A 24,604-nucleotide genomic window follows, 5' to 3' on the forward strand; every position below is an offset into this window, starting at 1 on the left:
ATTTTTCTCTCTGGCACACTGTGTTTCTGGAATTACAAATCCAAACAAAGCAGCCAACTAGAGCAGCTCAGTGTTCAAATCGGTTTGGACACATTCCTATTTATTCTGGATGATGCTCAGTTCCACAGAGTTCAGGGAAGACACATCCATATGAATACCAAACACTATGTTAGCAGCTCTAACATGTGACTGTGCTGTTGGCAGTACCATTCACATCTACAAGTACAATGGAGGAGGGCTTCAAATGTGGAGCCCACTCGCTTTTGCTGCTCTGGAAAGTTGCCATCATCTCCGAGACTTCCAGGCTGTTCTGCAGTAAGGAGTAGTCCTTTTCTTGTCTGGTGGTTTAAAGTACGAATAAACAGGTGCTGCTGGGTACTCTGCATCAGGATTCTCTGCCATCATTTTCAGCTTCGCTTCAATGGCTTTTATCTTTGCAGTGACACTGGAAAAAGGAAGAGAGATCAGAATACACCTGGGTACATTCAGAAAATCCTCTCATCTTCTCCTTATCCTGATGTGTATTAGGGAAGCCATACAACATTAAACTATGAACATGAACTAAGAAAAAATGCTGTGGGATGTCTTTCTGCACACTCTGAATATATGTTGTTCTCATTGGCTGATAAATAAAGTTGCTTTAGCCCAATGCAAGGCAGAATAGATACAGGCAAATCCAAGCAGAAGGGTGGAGTCTGGGAGACACTAGCCAGCCACCGAGGAAGGAAGCCATGTGAAAAATGAGGTTAACAAGCCATGAGCCATGTGGCAAAGCACAGATTAAAAGATATGGGTTAATTTAAATGTAAGAGCTAACTAATAATAAACCTAAGTTACAAGCCAAGCAGTTATAATATTGTATTAAGCCTCTAAACTGGCAGGCAGGAGATAAATCTCCGATTACAAAAAAACAATAAAGCCTGACAACCAGTTTTTTTTTTTTAAATAATATAAGCCTAGGCATAGTTTTGCATACTTCACATGGCCTTTTACACTTAGTCCTCAGACAAAGACACCAGGTGGCATCTCAGTACTTGTCAGAAAGCAGACAAAGACAGGATCAACAATGATGTGAGAAGTGAGGTTATAGTTCTTACTTTGCTGATGTTAAATGGCTAATGAGTGAGAGTTGAGATCTGTATACAAACTAACTCAAAACCCCATGTTACTAACTAATACACTAATCACCATACCTTTTCAACCATTGAGTAGTATCAGAAAATAAAATTCTAGAAATATTATCAAATCTCTCTCTCTCTCTCTCTCTCTCTCTCTCTCTCTCTCTCTCTCTAAACTCCATAGAACTGGAGTTACAGATGGCTGTTAGCCACCATGTTGGTGCTGGGAATTGAACCCAGGTCTTCTGGAAAGTATAGTCAGTGCTCTTATCCTCTGAGCCATGTCTACAGCCCCGAGTTTCTTTATATTAACAAACAAGTTACAATGAGCCAGACACCCACCATGCTCTGGACTTTATTGCTTCTAATCTTTGTAAAAACCCAAGAAAGGTTACACTCAGGACTTTATGGGATGAATGCAGAGGGACATAACGTGCCCAGGAGTAACAAGGCTAACAAACTGCGGGGCTAGGACTCTACCTATTAAGCCTTTGCTTTTTCCTCTCCACCAGAGAGGGAGCTGCACAGCTCTGCACACAAGAAAAGACGAAGTGAGGGGCACTGTACGAGCTGTGAGGTGTTCAATTCTGACTGGGGCCACTGAAATCGCTGGGGTAAAGTGCAAAGCACTCAGTAACATGCTGCCTCATAGGTTCCCCATTTTCACTCTTGATTCTGTCAACGGTCTACAGCTAGTGAGAAAAATTTGTAAAGCGTGTCCACATGGTCTTCTAGAGACCCTCAAGGGGCATACAGTGGTTGAACATTCTCACACATTTTCAGGGGCAACAGATTAAAACGCTAAGTCAACAAGAAGAGAACAATGTGTGAGGTAAACCCTTCCCTGCATGCAGTTGTCCAAACATCACGTGAATCCACAAGTAACGTGGTTCTTTGCATCAGCAGACTTAGCCATATATTGCAATAAAATCCTAATGTGTTACTACACCAGGCTGGTAAACAAGCTGCAAGTTCAGAGGCTGAGATGTTCAAGCCAAGTTCACTGTAACATGGAGACCATCAAGCATAAATTCAACAATCAGTAGAGCAGAACTATAAACATTTCCATGGAGATCAGAATTTAGGGGTAGATGGCATATGAATATGCATTCTCAGCGACAGTAAAGAAATCATGTTTATTTTCTATATAATTAATTTCAATTCAAGTCCATCTCCTCCTCTTACTCTTTAGTGAGATGCTTCTAAGACTGTATGGCTCAGGGCATATCACATATAAGGAGGACACGTTTCCTTCCAGTCCAGTGTTTTGTCCAAACAGGTATCACAGATTTTATACTCTTATAATAGAGTGAGTGTAATTGTTGATTTCTGATCCCTGGGTGTTGCTTCAGATATCTTCTTCCTTTTTCCTGAACAGGTTTTAGTACATATCTTCACAGTGTTAACCTGGGACCATTTTGAAGTAGTAAAAAGATGACCTGTTAATTAATTCTGATTCTGTTAGTACCAGCATGGTTTCAGTCATATTTTGCTTTTTTAAGCTTTAGTTTTCTCATATGTAAAGTGCTTTTTATGGCATTAAAGGATATATGCTAAATAAAGGATATAATAAAGTACTTATAAGCTCCTGCTTACAGAATCTCAATAGATCCTGGGTATTGTTACTGTCATTGTTAAAATTTTCCCCTAAGCTACAGTGCAAAAGAAAAAAACCAAAAACAACAAAACCCCCAACAACCACCACTACCACCACACACACTGCTTCTGCTCAACCACCCACTTAATTTCCCTTTTTCTACTCAACTCTTAGTGCCTCTGTTTTGAATTAACTCCAAAGAAGCAACTGATAATTCATACAAACTGGAACAAAACTACTAAAGTTGCTGCAAGGATACATAGAATTAAATGCTGTGAGCATAAGGGAAACCACAGACAGGGAGGAACTAGTATGTGATGGAAACGCCAGAGACTGAGGTCTGGCAAGAATGCGTGTTTTCAGGGTAAGCGTTGTGTCTGAGGTATCTCTGTAACCCCAGCACCATGTTCAAGGCGTTGTACATGACAATTAAACCTGTTCTTTTATGAGGGAATGAATTCTATAGGTGGTGGCACATAATCATGGGGAGAGGGTGGGAAAAGAGGAAATACGTACCGAACAAATCTCCCAACACTACACACCAGCAATTCTATTCTAGAGTAAGAGTCATCAGGCTGTAAATGACAGTATGGAAGAAAAGAATGACAGTCCTACAGATGTCACCTTACCTGAGGTTAGACTGAGTGGGTTCAGTGCTTGAGGATGGCTCAAGACTGATGGGAAGGATCTTATCATTCTTGTTATGATCATATCTCTGAAGATGAGAAAAAGGGTAAATGATTTCACCTGGGCATAAAGCATTCCTGACTCTAGAGCATGGTTATAACATGCCAACCCTACTCAGTTTATCTCAGCATAGTTCCAGACAATCTTAGGCTTGTTTTATATTTAATTTTAATGCAAAAATCCTCATAGTGTTGGCCTTTAACAGTTTAGAGAAAGAAGTTGAGAAAAAGCTTTTGTCTAGTCATTAGTCCTCTTTCCTGGGAGAAGAAGTTCCCAGCTAGGACGTCACTGTTTAAATCCACAGACAACACAATTGCAAAGCAGGCCTACCCTCCTACACTCTCAAACTGCCAATATACTGCCTCTTGCAATATTTGTTTTATTCAAAACACTTTAAAATTCTGGTTGATTTTGCAAAGTATTAAGCATAATATTCAACTCTTAATAGGCCTGAGTGAAGAAGAGAAGTAGTAACAGCGTTCAGTGGCGGATACAAAAACATTCCATAGTAGAGGAGTTTAATTTGATGTCAGATAATTACATACTTGTGAAAAGTAAGTGTGGTATTAAGGAGCAATCAGGAGCCTCTGGCCAAAAAGGAACCATGAGGTAGAGATCTCACATGAGAGACAGGATGAAGAGTGATTTTTCCTGCTTGCCTCTTCTTCATCACAGTAACTCTCCAGACCTTTGCAGGAGGGAGACTGCCATGCTTTAAGCACAGAGAGAAACTACCTGTTTCTCAAGCATTTAGACTAATAAACATATTCAAACTCTCCTTAGAGAGGTGAAGCTGGGAAGAGGCTATTAATGTCCACAGCAACTAATTTAAAAAATAAATAATTTTCTTCCTGTCCATAGAACAATCCCCATAAAAAAAAAAAAAAACAAAACAGGTTTGAGTGTACATATCAACCACATGCAAAAATCAGTCAAAAATAGGGATCTGTGGCCCTGTTCAGACAAGCAATGAAGGAATCTACTCCCTTCCTGAGAAGCTTTTCCAAAGAAAATCGTTCAAGACACCACAGCAGGAGAGCAAAGCATGGCTGCTCCAGACGATGTTTCTGGATGTGAGTGGAGAGGCACGAGCTCTTCTTCAGAGACTTGGTTAGGATGCGGCAGGATGCTGTCTGTCTCCCTTAGACCTACCTTGACTTGAGCGTGGGCCCATCGTACCACCAGCTTCTTCGACAGTGCCAGCTTGCCATTAAGACACTGGATGGCTTGTTCTGCTTCCTGTCCAAGGTAGGGACAATCGTCAGAAACTCAAATGCCTATTATCTTTAGTTATCTGTATTATCACCAGGCCTTGGTAAGTCATAGTAGCTGGGTTTCTAACCAAACTGCTTTTGGTACTTGGCAAATGGCTTAAAATTTTGAGTGGCAAAACAACAACAGCATATTAATTTTTAAAAATTGAAACAGCCGGGCGGTGGTGGCGCACGCCTTTAATCCCAGCACTCGGGAGGCAGAGGCAGGCGGATCTCTGTGAGTTCGAGACCAGCTTGGTCTACAAGAGCTAGTTCCAGGACAGGCTCCAAAGCTACAGAGAAACCCTGTCTCGAAAAACCAAAAAAAAAAAAAAAAAAAAAAAAAAAAAAAATTGAAACAATGGCTCAAATCCTCTATCATGTGTTGGCATTTGTCAGCTGTAAGATACAGTCACTATTTGTTCCACAGGCGTGGTGTGAGTACTCAGAGAGCATGAGTAGGGCACACAGAGGAGGAGCCTCCGAGTGTTAGCTGACAGCACTGCCCAGCAGGTCAACCTTTCTACACACATGCTTTAACTGGCATACAACAGATTACACTGCTGTAGAAATTATTTTTAAAGTATGTCATTTTTGTTTATGCACTGGAACATTTGTTTAATTAAATAAAATTCACCTGTGGTCTAGAGGCTGCATCAGCAACTAGATGACAGGAAGTAGCTGGGAGGAGCCAGGTGGAGAAGGGTTTATAAGAAGGGGCCAGGAAAGGGGTGAGGACTCTTGGGAGACGCCAGGAGGAGAGCTAGCTGAGCTGCTTGCTCTTCAGCTCTCTGGGAAGCAGGATTCTACCTCAACCTTTGGATCTGGAGTTCCTTAGCAGGACAGAGACTTAGATAAGTTCTCTTAGTGGCTTTGAAAGAGTCAGTGCCTGAGGGAACAGAATTTCTTCAGGCTGCAGGTCTTGTAGCCTCGCTGCTGCTGCTGCTGGCAGCAGAACTGCAGTTGCTAACTAGGATAGCTATAGTGTAAAAGACAGACAATTACAAAAGAGGACAACAATTGGCGCCCCATGTTGGGCACTAAAATGTTGCTGTGACATTTTATTCTTTTGGCTTTTTGGGAGCAAACCATCCAGCTTCCAGATAAATCACATACAGAGGCTTATTCTTATTTATGAATGCCCAGTCTTAGCTAGGCTTGTTTCTTGCCAGCTTTTCTTAACCCAAATTAACCCAACTACCTTTGCCTCTGAGCTTTTATTTTTCTCCATTTCTGTATACTTTTCTTGGCTTCTTTCTCTATGGCTTACTGTGTAGCTGGGTGTTTGGCCCCTGGTGTCATCCTCTCTTTGTTCTCTTGTTGCTCCTCTTCGCTCTTGTTTCTCCTTCTATTTATACCCTCTGCCTGCCGGCCTCACCTGTCCTTGCTCCTGCTTTGCTAGGACCACCAGGTGTTTTAAACAGGCACAGTAACACAGCTTCACAGAGTTAAAACAAACGCACTGTAAACTAAAGTCACATGCCTGAAAATAATATTTTTCAACACTACATCAAGGCCCTGTGCTCCTTTCAGGAGCTCTGGAGCCATATCCTGGATTACAGCCTCATAGATATGGGTATGAAAGAAATCAGTGTGGAGAAAGCAGGGGCCAGTCCCAAGAAACTGAGCAAGGTCCCTGTGTGAGACAATCATACACCTAGTTTCCAGAGCACAAACTCCCCTGACCCTTTCCTGATCAGATACAGCAGTAACAAAGTTAAAATGAATTCCCAAAGCTGCATAAAGTAATGAAGTCACTCTAGGTCACTTCCAGCAAACCTGGCCACTTCCCCATCCTAATGAACCTTCTTGGCTCCTTGGATGTCCATTAGGCGTTCAAACAAGGGTAACCCACCCCTAGTAGGGGTGAAGAGGCCCTTAAGGAAGACCCCAGCAGCAGGGTGCACATATGTGAGCATGCCAAGCTGGCATCTCCAGGAAGTCTCTAGTACTCAGCAGCACACTATCATGTTATTCGCTCCCCACTGTGTACCAGGCGTCGGCTGTTCACTGGCCATAGCAATGCTCCACTAGAGCATGCAGAGCGCTAGGCAAGAGACATGTTCTTTTGTCTCACTTGGTGGCTTACAGTATCCGCAGTACTTTATCAGTTCTGAAGTATCAGCAGCAGTAGAGGCCAGTAAGAGTTAAGTATTCTAAAGAACAATTGCCATCTCTGTACTTTTGTTTCGACGTTTACAAATTTAATACTAAATGCCAATCATACTGTCCTACGTATACTTACATATGCTCACAGCCTCCCAACTTTGTAAGAGAACCTTTTTGTTTACCCCATTTTTTTTTAGATGAAAACTGAGGCCAAAAGAGACATGCTCAAAGTTAATAATAAAAGCTAAGGAATATAAAGTGTGCTTTGTGACTACTAGTCCAGGGCTTTAAAATGAACACGTGTCCCTAATACGACTTCTGATTTTAGTAGTCTGCAAGATTCCTCATCACTCTATCATTAAGGAAAAGCATTTAACAATGGTTAGCATATGACCATTTTTTTTTGTTGTTTTTTTTGTTTTTCGAGACAGAGTTTCTCTGTGGCCTTGGTGCCTGTCCTGGAACTAGCTCTTGTAGCCCAGGCTGGCCTCGAACTCACAGAGATCCGTCTGCCTCTGCCTCCCGAGTGCTGGGATTAAAGGCGTGTGCCACCACCGCCCGGCCAGCATATGACCATTTTTTAATTGCTTATAAAAAGGAGTGGGCAATTAGAATAACTTATCATTTGTTGCCTATAATACCTTCAAAAATCAGAGGACATAAATACTCAGCCCTGGAGAGGACAGATGATACTCTTGTGCAGTCTTAGATTTCCCGTGCGTCACTCTGGTAGGCATTCTGGCAACTGTGGTTTTTTCTTACTATGTAGCTGCCTGTCAGCTCTCAATCTTCTCACTTTAGTCTCCCAACTGCTAGAATTACAGGCATGTACAACTAGGCCCAGTTGTGGCAAATACGTTAAGAAAAATTAAGCCTTTTTTTTTTGAGACAAAATTTCTTTGCGTAGCCTTAGCTGTCCTGGAACTCACTCTATAGACCAGACTGGCCTCCACATCAGAGATTCACCTGCCTGTGCCTGCTCCTAAGTGCTGGGACTAAAGGAGCGCATCACCATGCCTTTTGATGATGCCATTCATTGCATTTCCCTAAATGCAGTGAATGTACGTAGTTACAGCTATAAAGACACCCACACCATAATATTTACCTAGCCAGTCACTGGTGGTGACTCAAACTAATAACTGGGGATCATGTAGCATAAATCCATATAATACTATGTAATCATCAGAAATTAGGACTTTGTTTTGTTCTAAGACAGAGTCTCAGTATACAGCCGTGACTGGGTTGGAACTTACTATATAGACCAGGCTGGCTTCAAACTTAAGAGACACCCACTTGTGTCTGCTTTTCAGGTGTGCACCATCATACCCAGCATCTGATGATTACTTTTTAATTGCACTCTTAGTTATATGTAAAACGTACTAATTTCATAGCTAGGCAGTGGTTGTGCACGTCTTTAATCCTAGCACTCAGAAGACAGAGGCAGGTGGATACTGATGAGTTCAAGGCCAGCATGGTCTACAAAGTGAGTTCTAGGACAGGCAGAAATATACAGAGAAACCCTGTCTTGAAAAAGCAAATCAGGGCTGAAATAATGGCTCAGCAGTTAGGATCACTGGCTGCTCTTCCAGAGGTCCTGAGTTCAGTTCCCAGCACCCACATGGCAGCTCCCAGTTGTCAGTAATGAGATGCCAGCACACATGCAGGCAAGAGCACTGTGTGACAAATAAGTAGATCTTTTAGAAAAAACAGAAAAAGAAAAACCAAACCAAGCAACCAACCAAATGAGTACAAGGTTTAGATACAGATCACTGCAGATCAATGTGTGCTATTGGCCAGTCACCTTACAGCTTGAGCCCAGAGAGAGGAAGCTTGTGCAAGCCATACTACTTGAATTCACAGTGAGGCGCAGAGAAAAACCAGACAAGACTCCTGCCCATGAGGTCTGGTGGTCAAGAGATATAAATATGATTATGATAGAGTGCAGACTAAGACAGGGAGAGAAAGCTCAATTACCTGCTTAGTTTCAAAGTTAACAAAACAGTACCCTCGGGGCTGGCCCTCCAAAGCCCCCGACTTGTGGAAGAGGAAGTCAAATTGCTTCACCTTGCCAAACTTCTGGAGGAGCTTGAGGAGGTGGTATCTGTGGAGACAGAAGAGCCCATGAGTCCACTCCTGGAATGCTGCTGGCTGCTCAGCCTCAAATGCAGATAAAAGAGAGAGACAGCTCATCTCAGGCAAAAAAATTTCTCTGGCCACTGCCCTTGCTTTCCTGCAAACTGCTGCATTATTTTATTTGGGAAACAAAATTGTTTGCATCCACTTGGGAACTAGAATTGTCATGCCTATGTGCCTGTCCAACACAAAATGCCAAACGAAAAAACCACACCTAACAAAACAGCTGTCTGTCCACAAGCACCGTTTGTTTTTCTTTTGGAGAAAAGCTCAAAAATAGCGTCGACTTATTTATTTTTTAAATTTCTTGGCAATGAAATAGCATTTGTGAGTATCTGTACCTTCATCAGAAACACACATACAAACACAACACACACATAACCTAAATCTAGCCTATATTAAAAATAAACAAAGTTGCAAAACCATCCAAATTCACACAAACAAAACCCAGCCCTAAGTACATCTCTTAATAGACACTGTAGTGATTCTGCTAGGACTCAAACACAGTTAGTGGCACTTCCACAAGGTTTTAGATGTGACCGGAAATTTGGATAATGTGGAAGCCAAATGTGACTGAGGCTGGTCTCACCATGCAGGGGACACTGGCCAGCTCTGTGAATCAGCAAACCTCAGTTTCCATAACACGGTATCTACCTACTCTGGGGTATGGTCAAATAAAAACAGAGTCAAGGAAGGAATTTACTCCTGGCAGAGGTTTACCAAACCATCACTCGCCATCTTGCTTGCCCCTTTCTTGTATTCCCTGTTCTTACAACTCATTTGGTTTCTATAAGACTTTTGAGTTGTTCAAACAGATGTTCAAACCTTAGCAGGTTGCCGTGGCCGACCTCCATTCTGACTTCCTGTCATCCAATGTAAGGGTGAGACAAACCAACAGCTCTCCCATTTCCTTTTCCTCTGGCCTTCCTCCTGGCACCTTCTAAGCTATTCAAATAGAGTCAAGGCTTTCTCTAAACAATGCTGTCCCCTTGATACTAAAAAGGTATCAGCCCACATGCTAAATCTGTTACTACTCGGAATTCTACCCCACAGGGAGTCAGTAAAGTCCTTTTGGGCACATTTATATTTATGCTGTTTGCTAGGAGAAAGTCACCAAGATTTTATTCTTGAGCAAGCTCTGCTTTGGGAAGCAAAGATAGAAAATACTGCACTAAATCTGACGCTAACGTGTATCAATAAGCAAATCCATTATAGTTAATCAGGAGTCTGTTACCACTGTAGAAAGATACAATACAGGTCTAGTACTAGGATAGGATGAAAGGCTACCAAGCCCCACTGAGGATAGTAATCTGACCCTTGGACTGGTTTTTGAAAAAGAAAACAACCACAACCCTGTACTTAATTATGATCTCCCATCAGGAGACCTTAATCACCCAGTGAGAATGCAGGACTCCCTGGGGGAAACTGGGAGACACCTCTAGTACAAACCTTTGTTCTTGATTATTTGAACAGGCTACAACAAGGCTGAGTCTTCTCCAAAGGCTTTAATTCATAGCCACACCTGCTCTTACTACACCCATTCAAACCTTCACACCATGCCAATGCCAATGGTGGGTCAAACCCATTTAAAACAAAACAAAACTTAAGGCTACTATGGCATAGCTATCTTTTCATTAGCTTCCTTCTGCTAAATAGCAGGAAGGTAACGCAATTGGCATTTCCTAGGAAATGGATTTTAATTTACTCAGAAGAAAATGCCAACAGATTATACATTGTAAAGCTAACAAACACGTGCTGCCTGAGAAGTGTGACCTTAAGATTCCAGGAACATCTGCTGAGGTCTGTGTCTTTCAACTTCTCTAGGATTTCTTTTCTTGTTTGATAATTTCTTAAAATTATCGGAACACTGAAACAAAAGAACTGAAATGTTTACTATTTTGCTTCCTGGAGATGGGGACTGCAGGCTCTGATAGTGAAAAAAGCCTGAAGTCGCTTGCTTTCACATCTGCAAGTACTTTTATCTGTTGCTGGAGTACGGAGTTAAGCCCTCATCAGCGGCTTGCTTCCCTTAATGAAATGTACACCCTGCTGCCTTCAGGAGAGAAATAAGTATAGGCATCCCACACATTCCTCTGTCACCCAATCAGCGCTTTCTTCTCCTAGTGAGTCATTAAAATAGCCACCCTGCCTTATGGCACAGAAGCAATCACCTATGCAAATGTTAAACAAATACCTACTATGTGCCAAGGACCAATTAGACATCGGGACCTCTAGATGAATAAAAGTGCCTTCCAGGTCCTCAATGCTGGCTATAGGAGAACAACGCATACACAACTGTGAGCAGTGCACATTTGCATAAAGAGCATGCATGTGCGTGTGCACGTGTACACACACACACACAAAGAGTAGGAAAGCTTGATAAAGGGGATATCTGAATGCGACCTCAGTGTGAGTGAACACCACGCAAAGAGAAAGGTTTGATGTATTGAATGAGAGTAGAGAGTAGGGATAGGCCATAATGGATGTGTATTCATGGAACTTAGGAAGCAGAGAGCCATTTTTTATGATTTTTTAGTATATAAAGTTTTTTTAAAAGATTTATTTATTTATTATGTATACAACATTCCTTCCCTGTATGCTTGCATGCCAGAAGAGAGCACCAGATCTCATTATAGATGGTTGTGAGCCACCATGTGGTTGCTGGGAATTGAACTCAGGACCTCTAGAAGAGCAGTCAGTGCTCTTAACCTCTGAGCCATCTCTCCAGCCCCAGTATATAAAGTTTTTAGAGAAAATTTTCTCTGTTTATAAACATTACTCTGAAGAGAATCTTCTTGTGCTGTGTCATACATCTTACTAAATGCTTTATTGTCTCAGATTTAAGTAAGCAACAATAAATGCCATTCCACTCACATCACAGACATGAAGGAAGAGTATGAAGCGGGCTGACAGAGACAAGGTAGACATCCTGCTGTCACAGGCTCATGTACCTACTCCCAGTGAGTCCTGGTTTACCCAGTCAGCAGAAAGTCAGCATCTGAAGGACACATCCACCTGGCTGGCTCTCCACCTCTTGGCTTTTAAGTTTACTCAAACTACCCCATGGTCAGTGGGGACTTGTTTACACTCATTCCCCAGGCAAGACCTCTGGGGCACAGACCATGGGTTTGAGCCCCAGTGTTACAAAACAAATCTAGAACACCCTTCAGAATCATCTCTACTCTTAACTCTTCTTCAGTTCTTGTTTTCACATCTCAGACTCACCCAGAAGCTCCAAGTTCACTATCCCTACCATGTGGCAGCGGTAACAGTATCTCCTAATGGGCCCGCATCCTCAGTCTTGCCCCTTCCAAGTCACCTTGCACATGTGCAGATGAGGCCCCCACTAAAACAGTCCCATCTTGGTATCATGTTCTTGTTAACACCTAGTGACATTCTTTTACAGGAAATTCAACTTGTCTAAACACAATGTTCAGAGCCCATCTTTACATGACAGTGTTCTACCTATCTAACTGCCCTCTCCATTACCAGTTAGTACTCATCCTTGCCTTAAACCAAAGGTCCTTGTGGATCTGTTTATATGGAGCCATCTTTCTTACCCTGACTTGGGTCTTTTCAGTCATGATTCCCCTCTGCTTAGAAGGCATTATTATAATTTCTACTGATGGTCCAGTTCACACTTTCATATGATGTAGAGGTTATGACTTATTTTACAGAGCTCATTTAATATCTGAATAAGAAAGCCAGTACTAAGTACAGCATGGCAAACCAACATGTGAAGACACTAACTTTCTGGCTTCCATGCTGAAAGGACTGGAAATATTTAGAGGTACTGTTCTAAGCTCACAGTCTGGGTCTCACAGCAGTTTATAAGTTTCCACGTGTTTGCATTCAAAACAGGATGCCCTAGGTGACGTTTATTCAGGGACTCTGACTGGGAGACTATCTGCGCAAAGGTGCACTGAGTTAGGGCGGAGAAACTAGAGCTATCATAAACTACTTTGTCAACTGAGCCAACCCATGTAACTTTCCTTTTCCTATAAAGAAGGGCAAATTTGTTCCCCTCACCCAAGCTGTTATGAGGTAAAATAAGAGGAATTCACACAGTATTAGATTTGGAAGAAATGTTTCTGTTATTTAGTTGAACATTCTCACTTTATGGAAACATGAGGTACAATGAAGCTGAGGAACTAGAATACAGTGGAGTAACATGTATTCAGGCCTGACCACCTCTCTAAGAACAAGTGCCCATCACTCCCTCAAGTCTCCAAGATCTACTTAGTCACAGGAATGCTTCTGGCATGCAGCACAGTCCTAAAACAGTTAAGTTTGACAATACTCTATATTCACAAAATACAGCAATATTTGGGAGTGACTGTATTTTAATTATCCATGTAGGTTCACCATATCTACCCCCAGGTAGAGCAGGATCCAAGAGTTTATGTATCTGCAAAGTGTGAGCAACAGACTGTCATATTCTTGAAAGGAGACTGATGGATGTCCTAGTATAGCTTAGTAATAATTCAGATTAATAACCAAAAAAAAAAACACCCACAGATATAAACAGAACAACTAGAACTAATCACAAAATAAATGTGGGTAAAATGAATGACAGTACAGCATGGCAAACCAACATGTGAAGACACTAACTTTCTGGCTTCCATGCTGAAAGGACTGGAATTATTTAGAGGTACTGTTCTAAGCTTACATGCATTATGCAAACGGTTTTTAAAAAACTACCACTGGGGCTGGAATGACGGTCCAGTGGCTAAAAACATGGGATGCTCTTCCAGCATCCACATGGTGGCTCACAAACACCTGTAACTCAGTTCCTCCAGGAGTATCATGCTCTTCTGGTCTCTGCAGGTACTAGGCATCAGACGTAAGTGCAGCTAAACACTGTATGTATAAAATAGTAAGAACGAAAAAGTAACACTACCACTGTGTAATATACCCTGTAACTATTCCTGACAGTAAATACATGCTTTGTTTCCTAAAAAGAAGAGACCATTTAAAGAGAGACATTCAAATCAACTTCTGGAAGGGATTAGGAAAGAAGTGTTAAGGAGCTGGGATACAGGCATAGAAAAGAGAATTAAGGGTCTGGTATAGAGGAAATAGCAGGAAGTGGCAGCAGTGTTTGGTTGGGAAAGCTTAATTAGGAAAACTGGAAGACATTCTGCAAACTCCCCTGGTGAGTCGTTAGAAGGTTAGAGATTTGGATTCAACTGACAACACAAGTACCACGTGTTCATAATCCTTCAAAGCCAGGGAGTGAATATACATTAATTATTTAGCTAGGTTCACTGTTTTCTACCCTCTGAGAAGCAGAACCTAAAAGTCCATGCATTTGAGCAACTTGAAGGAAATAATGTTTCCATGAGATCCATGAAATTTAGCAAAGCGACTCTAAGCTTTCGTGTGAACCATAAGCTTTGATGGACAGCTATGTTTTTAAAAACAAATTATATAACAAATCAGTTTGTTTAAGACAAATCATCAAGGTAAGGAAGTCATAGAAGGAAAACAGAGAAAATGGTTTGGCAATACAGAAATGTGGATACTACAGGTAGAACACAACACTTCTTGGCCATCAAGGCCTGACCTACACTTGGCTTCTAATGTTCGCCTTTGACTGAAATATCAGTGGGAAGGTCTTAATCCAGTGTTCCTCTTACAGATGTAACTCAGGACTACATTCATACACTTACTATGCCACTGACCCACGGGCAGGTGCCCTTGTGAACCCTCTGATGGGCAGTAGGACACAATCAGCACCAGAACCTCATCACCTGGAACTACAGCCAACACAACCAGCACTGTTTCCACACTTTAGATTTCCATTCAGACACGGAGAGGTAGGAATGGAAACCACTTTGGAGGGCACCCCTCAGAGCCTGGGTTTCAGATGACGGAAAGATTTAGATGAACATTAATTAATGAACATTTAATTAATTAAATAAAGACATTAATTAAGAACTTGTGCTGATTCACACATCCATCCCCATTGTCATAAGAGAGGATGTTAAATACAATCCACATTCCAGGGCTCTCATGACCACAAGAACATAACGTATCTTTAATATCTCTGGAACTTATATGAACACAATGATATTTGCACCTATATGATCTGAGTTTTCATAGGTTTAGGAGCTAGCCTTGGTGTTGTGATATAAAATCACATCTCTCCCTCTTTTCTACTCCCCTCCTTAAACACACCTCATCTCACCCCAGACTCAATCAGCGGGTTCCCTCTCTTCGTACTGTTTAGTCCCACTCTTGGAGTCATTCCAGGACTGCTGATTTACTTCATGCTTGCTTCAAGTCAGCCTACTTACCCAACCAACAAAACAAGTGATGGAAAGAAAAACCTAGTAGTTCCTGCCAAGGTATTCCTTTTTAATATAATGGCTCTGATGGAAAGACTGGGAGTCAGGACTATTGTATTCAATTAGTAATGTGATCTTGGGCATGGTAATTCAGCCTCTTAGACCCTTATCACCTTTATTGTAGGGAAAGAGGGATGTTATCAGAGGTCCCCAAGTGATCTCAACCCAGGGAGCTCACACAGGGATTGCCAAAAGAAGAGTGGAGGTTGTCAAAAGGCTTTGAGTGCCTCCTTTCCCTTCTTGGTGAAAGCAGTTCTGGAGTCTTATTTTAAACATGGCTTCTTTCAGATTTATCAGAGGGCTTCTCTTGTTTAAGCCGCTCAGCATAGTGCTGTGCACACAGCAGGCACTCTGTTCATTAAAAAAATGAGTGAACACCAAAGGGGTGAGGGTGACCTCTAAGATCCCTTCCCACTCTTGCTTTCTGTGGTTGCTTACACCAGTCAGTCAAATGGGGTCCAAATGCCTATTTGCAAAGATCCCAAAACTACTTCTTGTTCCTCTATTCTGGGAGACAAAATATGCCTCAGGCAGATCTAGAACAATTCCTCTTAACCACTGGGTACACATTCAAACAGTTGGAAAAGAGTTCTATTCTTTGAGGAGTAAACGGAGTAAAAAGGAAGAGGCTTACACGTGAAAAAAACCAAAGTTATGTCCTTACAGTTGTGGAGTGCAAATGTATGAAAAACGGGAACAGGCTAAAGACAGCATAATGTCCCCATCAAAGAAAAATAAAAGCAAATGAAGGCCCAAGATGCACAACACTGCTTCGAAAAGTCTCCTGAACATCTGCAGCAGGCATTGCACCTCTGCACATCACCAACTAAGTGATCTGGACTTACTCTGTGATTTTGGGGTCCAGGTTGCCAATCCATAATCGGTGTCCTTCCTGTAGAGAGCCCTCTGAAAGGATGGATGCGTTCTCCAGGGGAAGGGTTTTGGTTTCTGCTTCCATCAATCTCTACGAAATACTAAAGGCAATGTGAGCACTCGGAGAAAAGTGGAATCATCCTGTGTGAACATCAGACATCACATGCAATTTCTCCAAGGATGGCAAACTCTCTGGGCAGTCTTCAAAGGCCTGCTGTTCCCAACTGAGGCCTTGAACCAGCTCCCTTGGGACAGCCCTTCTGGCAGCCAGAACTGCCAAGCAGAATAAAGAGTTATGGTTGTGTGGAGAGTCTCGAGGTTTCCTGAGGCTCTATCACTAGATGATACTCCAGAAGAGAAAAGAGGCAAGTACCAAGTAGACAGTCTTGATGGTGTTGAAGGGAACGGAGAGGGAAGAACAGCTTGTGTTCCTGTTCCTCTTGGAGCAGTTTCGCCAGAGGAGGAGGAGGCACAGAAAATGTGAGCACTAGTACTGGAATTAGGGCTGAATATGAAAGCAGCTTGTGTGACTTACTTAATTCTCTGAATTTTATAGGCTTCAATTTCCTCAAATTAGAGGGAATAGTTTTCATTTTATAGGGTTGTTGTAAAGATTATATACATTAAAAAAATCACCAAACAATGCACTTAACAATTTTAAGTAGTCAATATATATTAGCTATTGATCCTATTGATCACAAAGTTTACTGCTTTGGTAGAAACAAGAGACAATCTCCTTAGTTATTACAGATGACAGTTCACTGCACTTTCAGCAAGTCACTTAACTACTCTTTGCCTTAGTCCCTTTGTGAGCACAGTAACTCATAAAAGAATGTAGCTCTGCCAAGTTATACCCCTAAGGCTTTTAGAACCACAATTCCAAGAAGTATTCAAGACCAATAATTATTACTGTCTTAATTCCTGAAGTGTCCCATCTCACAGAGCAGGAGAATGACAGCTGTGACAGAGGCAGTGATGGAGAGAACAGAGAGCCTGATGCCAGAAGAGAAAATATTAAACTGTTCCATTTCCACTGAAATGCCTCAGTTTTCTCATTCTAATTTATTTACTCTATTATCCTGGGGGGGGGGCATGCACATATCATTTAGCACAGGTAGAGGTCAGAAGACAACTTTCAAGAGTTGGTTCTCTCTTTCCCTCCGCTTTTGCTTGGGTCCTAGGGAAGGAACTCAGGTTGTCAGGCGTCTATGGGAAGCTCACGCACCAGCTAAACCATCTTGCTGGCCCAGTTTCCTCATGTTTTAATATAAACTGTAAGAGGCTGGAAAAATGGCTCAGCAGTTAAGAGCACATATTGCTCTTGCAGAAGACCGAGGAGTTCAGTTCCCAGCACCCACTTTGTGGCTCACAGTCATTTCTAACGTCACTTCCAGAATATGTGATGCCTTCGTCTGACTTCTGCAGTCACTGTATACATGTGGTGCGCATACACAGATGCAGGCAAAAGACTCATGCACATACAGTAGATAAATCTAAAAAATTCGTAAAGATAATCCTTGATTTGCTTATTGGTTAAGGCTGCTGAGAAGAAATGAGTTGATAGATGAAAAATGAAAATTTAACAAATCTATACTATGATAATGGAAAGAAAGGGACAGGGAAAATGCTAAGTTGTACCAGACTTCAGACCTCTCTGCTAGAAAAATGCCATGTGTCTTCTATATCTAGAAGTGCCTCAGCTCAGCCCTGTAGGAAATTGTCCCCATCCTCAGAATGTTTATATTTAAAAGAGGAGCAGAACTAAATTTTTAACAAAACAAAAGATTGAAGTAATTAACAACAGATAATGTAAACAGTGAGAAGGGTCAAGAGACTTAGGGTTGCACTACTTCTAAAGTAGTGAGTGGAGTTAGATTTAAAAGCTAGAACTTCTGAGTTTTCAGGTCTAAAAGCAACAGTAACATCAAAAGATACTTAATGTCAAAGATGCCATGTTTCAATTGGAAGAATACAAGACTCGGAACTAGAGAGATCTGGATTCAAAATTGACCTTCCCAATTACTGTGCCTTTAGTATGCAACAGTATCTCCCTTATGTATCTTCCTCACTTCCTCTGTCTCTGCCACTCCTCCCTCTCATATAATGTGAATACGATGTATTATTTACATTTTGCCTGTGTCTCTAAAATAAAAGCTCGTACAGCGCAGGGCCTTGCCTGCCTTGATCTATGACCAGCAGGTAGTGAGTGCACTGCCTGGCTCAGAGTTGGTACTGTTTTCTTAGAGAATGAATGAAACATCGTCAGTCATCTTCCAAAATAGGGGAAATTATTCCTATATCACGTGGCTATTTTAAATAAGAATAAGCATGTGACAGCTCAGACGTGGATTTTTGAAAACCAGTGACGTCTAATAAGGTAGTATGCAACTATCAAATCTTTTGGGGTTTGCAATGGCGACAACTCCTTAGAGTAACAGTTCATAAAACGCCTCTCCAGATCTCTCCCAGTTGAGTTGTATCAACACTAGAAGCCAGGAGGAGAAATGGGTCGTTTATATTCCTAAACGCTAACAGCGGGGTCAGGCCAGGAACCAGGGTTTCCCGATTCTAGGCTGGGAAAGGTCACTAATGGGATTGTTATTTCCGGGCGAGGAACAGGACAATCCGGGGCGGGGCCTAGAAGCCGGCAGGTGAGGGCAATCTCCGCCAAAGTCCCCGCCGCCAGCTTGGCATTGAGCTTCGGGTACTCACCTGCAAGTCTCGGAGCTGTGCCCTCAGCTCATGCCCCGAGAGCAGCTTCCGACGCCGGGGTCCGAGCGAGAGACGCGAGGATACGGCAGCTGAAACCCCGATTGCCTCCCGGCCGCCCGTGACGCGCTACGTCTGCGCCGCCGTGCCTCCCCGTGACGTCACGACGGCCGCGCCGCCTCTGTCGTGCGTGGTTCTTTATAATCCGGGCTGTAGCTGGTGAGTGGCCTCGAGGGGGTCTCGAGGCGCAGGAGGGGTCCAGGTGCCAGTGACACTTTTTCAAGAACCTCGGAGGGACGTCGTGGGGCCAGGCGGTTACCGCCCGTGGCCGGTTTAACAGAGTTCGGCTCGACCTTAAGGTCAGGGGCGGGACTTCTGGTCCCTCTACCCTCTCAAGGGTGGGGGCGGGGCACGTGTCACTCACCCCCCCTTTAGAGCCTAGCAGGGGAACGTGGTAAATACTTCCTGATATTTAGTACGTCACCCGACAGGAATATTGCCTCTTCCGAACAGCCCTACGCGCAGAGATAATAATTATTCCCAGTGATGTAGAAACGAAAACTCAGCGCTATCTTTACGAGTGTTTCGCAGCTCTCAAGTTTAAATGCTACCCAGGCCTGAGTCGAATGCCTGGGCTTTTAAAAATCGTCACTCTGCCGGCCTGTGGGCAAACAGTTGTCATTTCAGTGGTGCTTCAACATTTCCACTGCTCTGGCAAATTTACAGATGAGGTTGAGAACACTTACTTAGAAAGTGCTAGAAGCAGGACTCTTGCCTAGGCCATCTGAGAGTTGGGTACTCTTTCTTCCCTTCTTTTTCTTTTCTTTTTTTTTTCTCAGTTCCTGACTTTTTATTAACTCGTACACGAGTACTTGTCTTCTGGTTTGGTGAGGCGGTAAGTCAGACACTTGCCACAGTATTGTCTGTCAAAGTGGCTAGCCTTGAAAACCCCAGCACCACGTTCACCAGAAGGACACTTGACGAAGTTGACTAATTTTGCCATTTCCATCCACCTTACAGTATTTCGCCACAGCCAACTCGGCCTTCTTTCTCTATGTTTATTATTCTTGGGAGTGGTGTAAGAAAGTCTCCTTTTGAATGTTCTAGTCAGACAAAGTATGGCCATCTTCCAGCTGTTTACCGGCATAATCAACCTCTGTGGTTCAGGGGGAATTCCCTCCTTATCCTAAATCTTGGCCTTTACATTTTCTATAGTGTGTGAGGGTTCAGCTTGGAGCACATGGCCTTCCCTGTAAGGGAAGGAAGTGTGCATTCTGCTGTAGTTCTCCGAATTTTGGAAAGGCTGGAAGACTCTGATTCATTTGGGGAATGGCTGAGGAAAGAAATCCAAGCTAGGAGAAATGATTTGCTACAGTGCACTCCTTGGTAGAGCTGTGATATATGCTTTTTAAACATAGCTGGTTGTGAATCCAAAAGATACATGTGATGGGGATGGAGTGGGGATATTGAAGTCTGGTCATCTAGTCTTTAGGTTAAGCCTTTTGTCCACTTGTTAAAATTTTATCATTCCTCTTTGGCTTTTGCCAAGGGCAGTCAGATGCTGTTCTGAGTCAAATATTAAAGATACCTTTCTTTACATGATACTGGATTTGAAAAAGAGCAACCCTATTCCAAACAAAGACCTGGAAAAACCATGGCTAATGGGGGCAGTGTTGAGAAGTAGATCCCAGGACCTGCCATCAAAAGTGTAGATTCCAACTCTGAGGCCGGCATTTTGATGTTGGGCAAGGATTTAATCACGTTTTCTATGATGTCTGTGTTCCTGTACAACCCTAAGTAAAGGGTGCAGCAGTGAACAGTTAGATTAGTAGATAGATTAGTCTGCTAGAATAGGCCACATAGTGCCAACTTAGGCAAGGGTCAAATACTCAAATATTTACTTTTATTGTTAAAAACTAAGTGCTGTGATGGAGTGTGGGTATAACACTGGATTTCAGGAAATAGGACCTAGTTGGAACAGGTGGCCACTGACCCTGTGCTCTGACAGACTGATGGTTAAGGTGAAATCTAAGGAAAAACAGATTGTAAAAAGATAAGGGGAGACCATACCGAGCTTATTTAATGACTTTTAAAAAATGTTTTATTGAGCGGGGTGGGGGGATGGAGGATGGTGTAGTGATGCATACCTTTAATCCCAGCACTTGGGAGGTAGAGTCTGGTCGATCTCTGTGAATTCAAGCCCAGCCTGGTCTACAGAGACAGTTCCAGGACAGTCAGTGCTACACAGAGAAATCCTGTCTTAGGGAAAAAAAAAGAAAGGAAGAAAGAAATTATGTCTGTGGGTATTTTGCTTACATGTATACATGTATGTGCCTAGTGCTTGTGGAGGCCAGAAGAGAAGAGGGTGTTGAATCTCCTAGAACTGGAGTTATATAGAGGGTTGTGAGCTACCATGTGGGTGCTGAGAATCAAACTCAGATCCTGTGTTAGAATAGCCAGTGTTCTTAGCCTACAGAAGAAACTCATGAGGAAATGAAAGATCAGTTTATTTTGTAAAATGTATGTGGTAACTGAATACAATAAGATGGGAAAAGTATTTCATATATAAGATCTTCCAGCTGCTTACCGGAACGATCAACATGTTCAAACATTAGAAACATATGTTGTATATCAATACACAATACACAGCTGATTGGAAAGGGTTGCTAGGACAGTGGGCAAGCCAGGAAGTAGGTTTGTAAGTGTGTGAAACTCTTAAAGAGTAAACAAAACATAATATTAAAATATTAGTTTATTAGTTATTTGGGGGACTGGAGAGATGGCTCAATGGTTAAGAGCACAGATTGCTCTATCAGAACCTGTGTTCAGTTCCCAGCACCCACATGGCAGCTCACAACTGTTTGTAACTCCAGTTCCAGGGGATCTGACATCCTCACAGAGACATACATGAAGGCAAAACACCAATGCACATAAAATAAAAGTAAATTATTATTAAAAAAAAACTAGATTTTTTTTTTTTTTGAGATGCTGTTTTATTGTGTAACAGTCCTAGCTGTCCTGGAACTTGCCTTCTAGACCAGGCTGGCCTCGAACTCACAGAGACCCACCTGCCTCTGCCTTCTGAGTGCTGGGATTAAAGGTGTGTGCCACAACCGCCCAGCTAAAAGTATTAGTTATTTAAAGTGAAAAAGATGTTGAAGTTGTTGCTGAGAAAGATGGACTTATTCAAGGTCACAGAGGTAGTGGGGAAACAGATTCTCTTGTGAGTGCATTAACGTGTCAGGAACATACTTGAACTCTTTCATAGGAAGTTTCTTCTTTAGTTTTAATGCTTCATATCCTGACCTGAATGTTCCTAAGGTTAGAGACCCACCCCATTGCTTTATTGAACGTCTACTGTGAAATTCCCTGACTTCTATGCAATTGAAATGAATGCTTCAAGCATAATGCAATGTGGTTTATTTATAGAATTGTCTTCCGGTTCACATGTATTGGGCTTGCTTCTTGGTGCTGAATTTTCTGTCAAAGGTTGTTTATTTCTAACCCATTTTAGTTTCCTGTTGCTTTGTGGATTGGTATTATGACCCACAACAGGAACTCCAGGAAACCTGTCATACACACTGTAGCCAGACTGAGACCCTGTCAATTACAAAAACCTAAACTGCATATTATTTTACAGCCATATTTGGATATAAATTTGAGTTGGGCATTGCTATATTAGGTAGAAACTGAGCTTTAAAAATGTCACTCAGAGCCAAACTTTTGTGAACGGTTCTTAAGTGGTATTGGGCTATTATTAGTTCTGCAGGCATGGGCAGGACCTTTATCTGTCAGAGCCTTAGTTTCAACGTCTCCAAAGTGGGGACTATAATGTTTATCTGTGGCACTGTTGACAGGAGGAAATGAACTAATATGAGTAAAACAAGCAGGCCAGGCGTGCATTTGTGTAGACCTGGCACGCTGATTGCTGCTGTCCAGCAGAACTTGTTAAAAATCCCATCGGAAGGGATTGTTTGCCTTTGCTTTATTCAATTCATTTCTTTTTTTCATGTTTTTAAAGACAGGCTCTCATCTAGCTTGAGCTCGCCTCCAGTTTGCTGTTCACTGAGGATGGACCTTAACTCCTAACTGAAAGAATTGTAGGCATGCCTCACCACATGTGGCTTTGTGTGTTGCTCATTTTCTTTTCATCAAAAAAAGTAATGCTGGTAATAATAGTTAATAATAGTTGCACACCTTGAGCAGTTAGCGTGTGCCAGGTCCCGTGCTGGATGTTTTATATGTACTCAGTGTTTCATTTTCAAGTGAGGCCTATCTTTCTCACTGATAGGGAAAGGATGACTTACCCAGACAGAAATTTACATCCACATCTGACTGAATCTTATGTACAAGTGTCCTCATCATGTCTGACCCTAGCACAGACGTTCTTGAAATGAAAACTGATAACAATCAATAGCTATTTTTTTTATGTCCCTATTACCTAGTAGTCACTATACCAAGTGTTTTACCTGCCTAGCCTCATTATTCCCAACTTGAAGAAATAAGTACCAGTCCCATTTTACAGAAGAGCAAGTGAAGACTCAGCAGTTCTTACTTAGTAAATGGTGGACTGGGATTGGATTTTATCTCTTCATGCTGCAGAATGCCTGCTCTTGTGTATTACGTTATGCTGCGTCAACACTTTAGCAGTGGTTTTTTTTTTTTTTTTTATGAGATGTGATTTCCAAAGATAGTGCTTCCAGACACTTAGTACTAATTGTTCTTAATTTTTAGCTAAGTAATAACCAGATTCTTGGCAGAAGCTCTTAGTGTGATAGTTGTTGGCTAGGACTGTGTTCTGTCTCAGAAGAAGCAATAGCATCTTTGTATGGTCAGAGACCTCAGAAATGTGTATAACTTGTGTTAACTCAATGGATGTTGGCATTTCCTAGTTCTAGACCGTGGAAGACCTCAAACCTCAATCATACTTCAGACTCAAATTAAAGTGGATTCTAATTGGTAATCAGTGCATAAGGAACCAAAGAAAATTTTAATTAAATGCTGCCATGTAAATTTTCCAGTCATTTTATGCCTATTAAAATGTTTTTCTTACTTATAGTCCCTTCTAGTACTCTGCCATTCCTCTTTAAACTTTATCAAGAGTTTCTGCTTTTGCTTAATTAGCATCATCATAGATTTAGGCTGCTGCACATTTGCTTAACAGACATTTAGATGCACTGAAAGAACTCCACAGGCTGGGTGGGTCACTTAAGTCTCTGAACACCAGTTTCTTCCTTCTGTAAGATAAGGATAATAGTTCTTTTTGAGGCTATTGGGAGGCGGCTTAGAGATAATGTATGAGTTCATGGCTCAGTTAGAGGACTTGCTTGGTAGTTGCCATGAATTGGTTTTGGAAGTTGCTATGAGTTTTCTTTTATTGAGATCTTTTGTCTTATTCCTTTTAGTGGCTGTTTCTGTGAATTCTCTTTCATCATGGCCTTGGGAATAAAGTGCCTCCGCCTGCTGCACCCTGCCTTTTGCAGTTACCTTACTACTTTGACCAGACCTGCTTCAGAAATTTCCATGAAGCCTGTGCATGGAAGACAACATGACCAAAGGCAATACTTGGCCTACCCAGCCATGCCAGTTCGCCAGTTTGCAACCAAGAAAGCCAAAGGTAGGTGACCTCCCTCCCCTCTCAGCCCTTTCTTACATTTAAGAGATTTCAGAGATGTCTCTGATGTTCACACACAGACTTTGTTGAGCCCAGGTCTTGTTTTGTTACCATTATACCTATTTATTTTCTTGTAGGCTCATAAAATGCCTACTTTATTT

At 42.1% G+C, this 24,604-nt stretch overlaps 2 protein-coding genes across 5 annotated transcripts in view; one reads left to right on the forward strand and one right to left on the reverse strand.

Moving 5' to 3' along the window:
• Nucleotides 1–67: 67 nt before the first annotated feature.
• Nucleotides 68–18,986, reverse strand: Rbm18 (RNA binding motif protein 18). 2 transcript variants are annotated; one of them, XM_038336106.1, is made up of 6 exons: nt 18,833–18,986; nt 16,093–16,211; nt 8,739–8,865; nt 4,555–4,641; nt 3,345–3,430; nt 68–445 (listed from the first exon to the last, which is right to left on the reverse strand). In XM_038336106.1, exons 2-6 carry the CDS (start codon nt 16,203–16,205, stop codon nt 286–288), a joined length of 573 nt encoding a protein of 190 aa, XP_038192034.1. In that variant the 5' UTR covers nt 16,206–16,211; nt 18,833–18,986; the 3' UTR covers nt 68–285. The 2 variants fall into 2 exon arrangements, with proteins under 2 accessions (XP_038192034.1, XP_038192032.1); XM_038336104.1 differs by having other exon boundaries at nt 16,093–16,221; nt 18,833–18,980.
• Nucleotides 18,784–24,604, forward strand: part of Mrrf (mitochondrial ribosome recycling factor) — a 69,766-nt gene continuing 63,945 nt past the window's right edge. The window contains exons 1-2 of one of the 3 annotated variants that reach the window (XM_038336103.2): nt 18,784–19,048; nt 24,235–24,446. In XM_038336103.2, the coding sequence (XP_038192031.1) occupies nt 24,263–24,446 (184 nt within the window). In that variant the 5' untranslated portion in view covers nt 18,784–19,048; nt 24,235–24,262. The other 2 variants (XM_038336102.2, XM_038336101.2) reach the window with 2 other exon arrangements.

This window comes from Arvicola amphibius, chromosome 7 (genome assembly GCF_903992535.2).
Source record: "Arvicola amphibius chromosome 7, mArvAmp1.2, whole genome shotgun sequence".
Lineage (NCBI taxonomy): Eukaryota > Metazoa > Chordata > Mammalia > Rodentia > Cricetidae > Arvicola > Arvicola amphibius.

Bases quoted from the DNA above. Each gene is read 5' to 3' on its own strand.
- Rbm18 (XM_038336106.1), bottom strand. From the start codon at position 16,205: ATGGAAGCAGAAACCAAAACCCTTCCCCTGGAGAACGCATCCATCCTT. The intron at 8,866-16,092 runs GTAAGTCCAGAT...CTGTCTCCACAG, and splicing joins CTGGACCCCAAAATCACAGA to ATACCACCTCCTCAAGCTCC. The intron at 3,431-4,554 runs GTAGGTCTAAGG...TCTCATCTTCAG, and splicing joins GGGCCCACGCTCAAGTCAAG to AGATATGATCATAACAAGAA.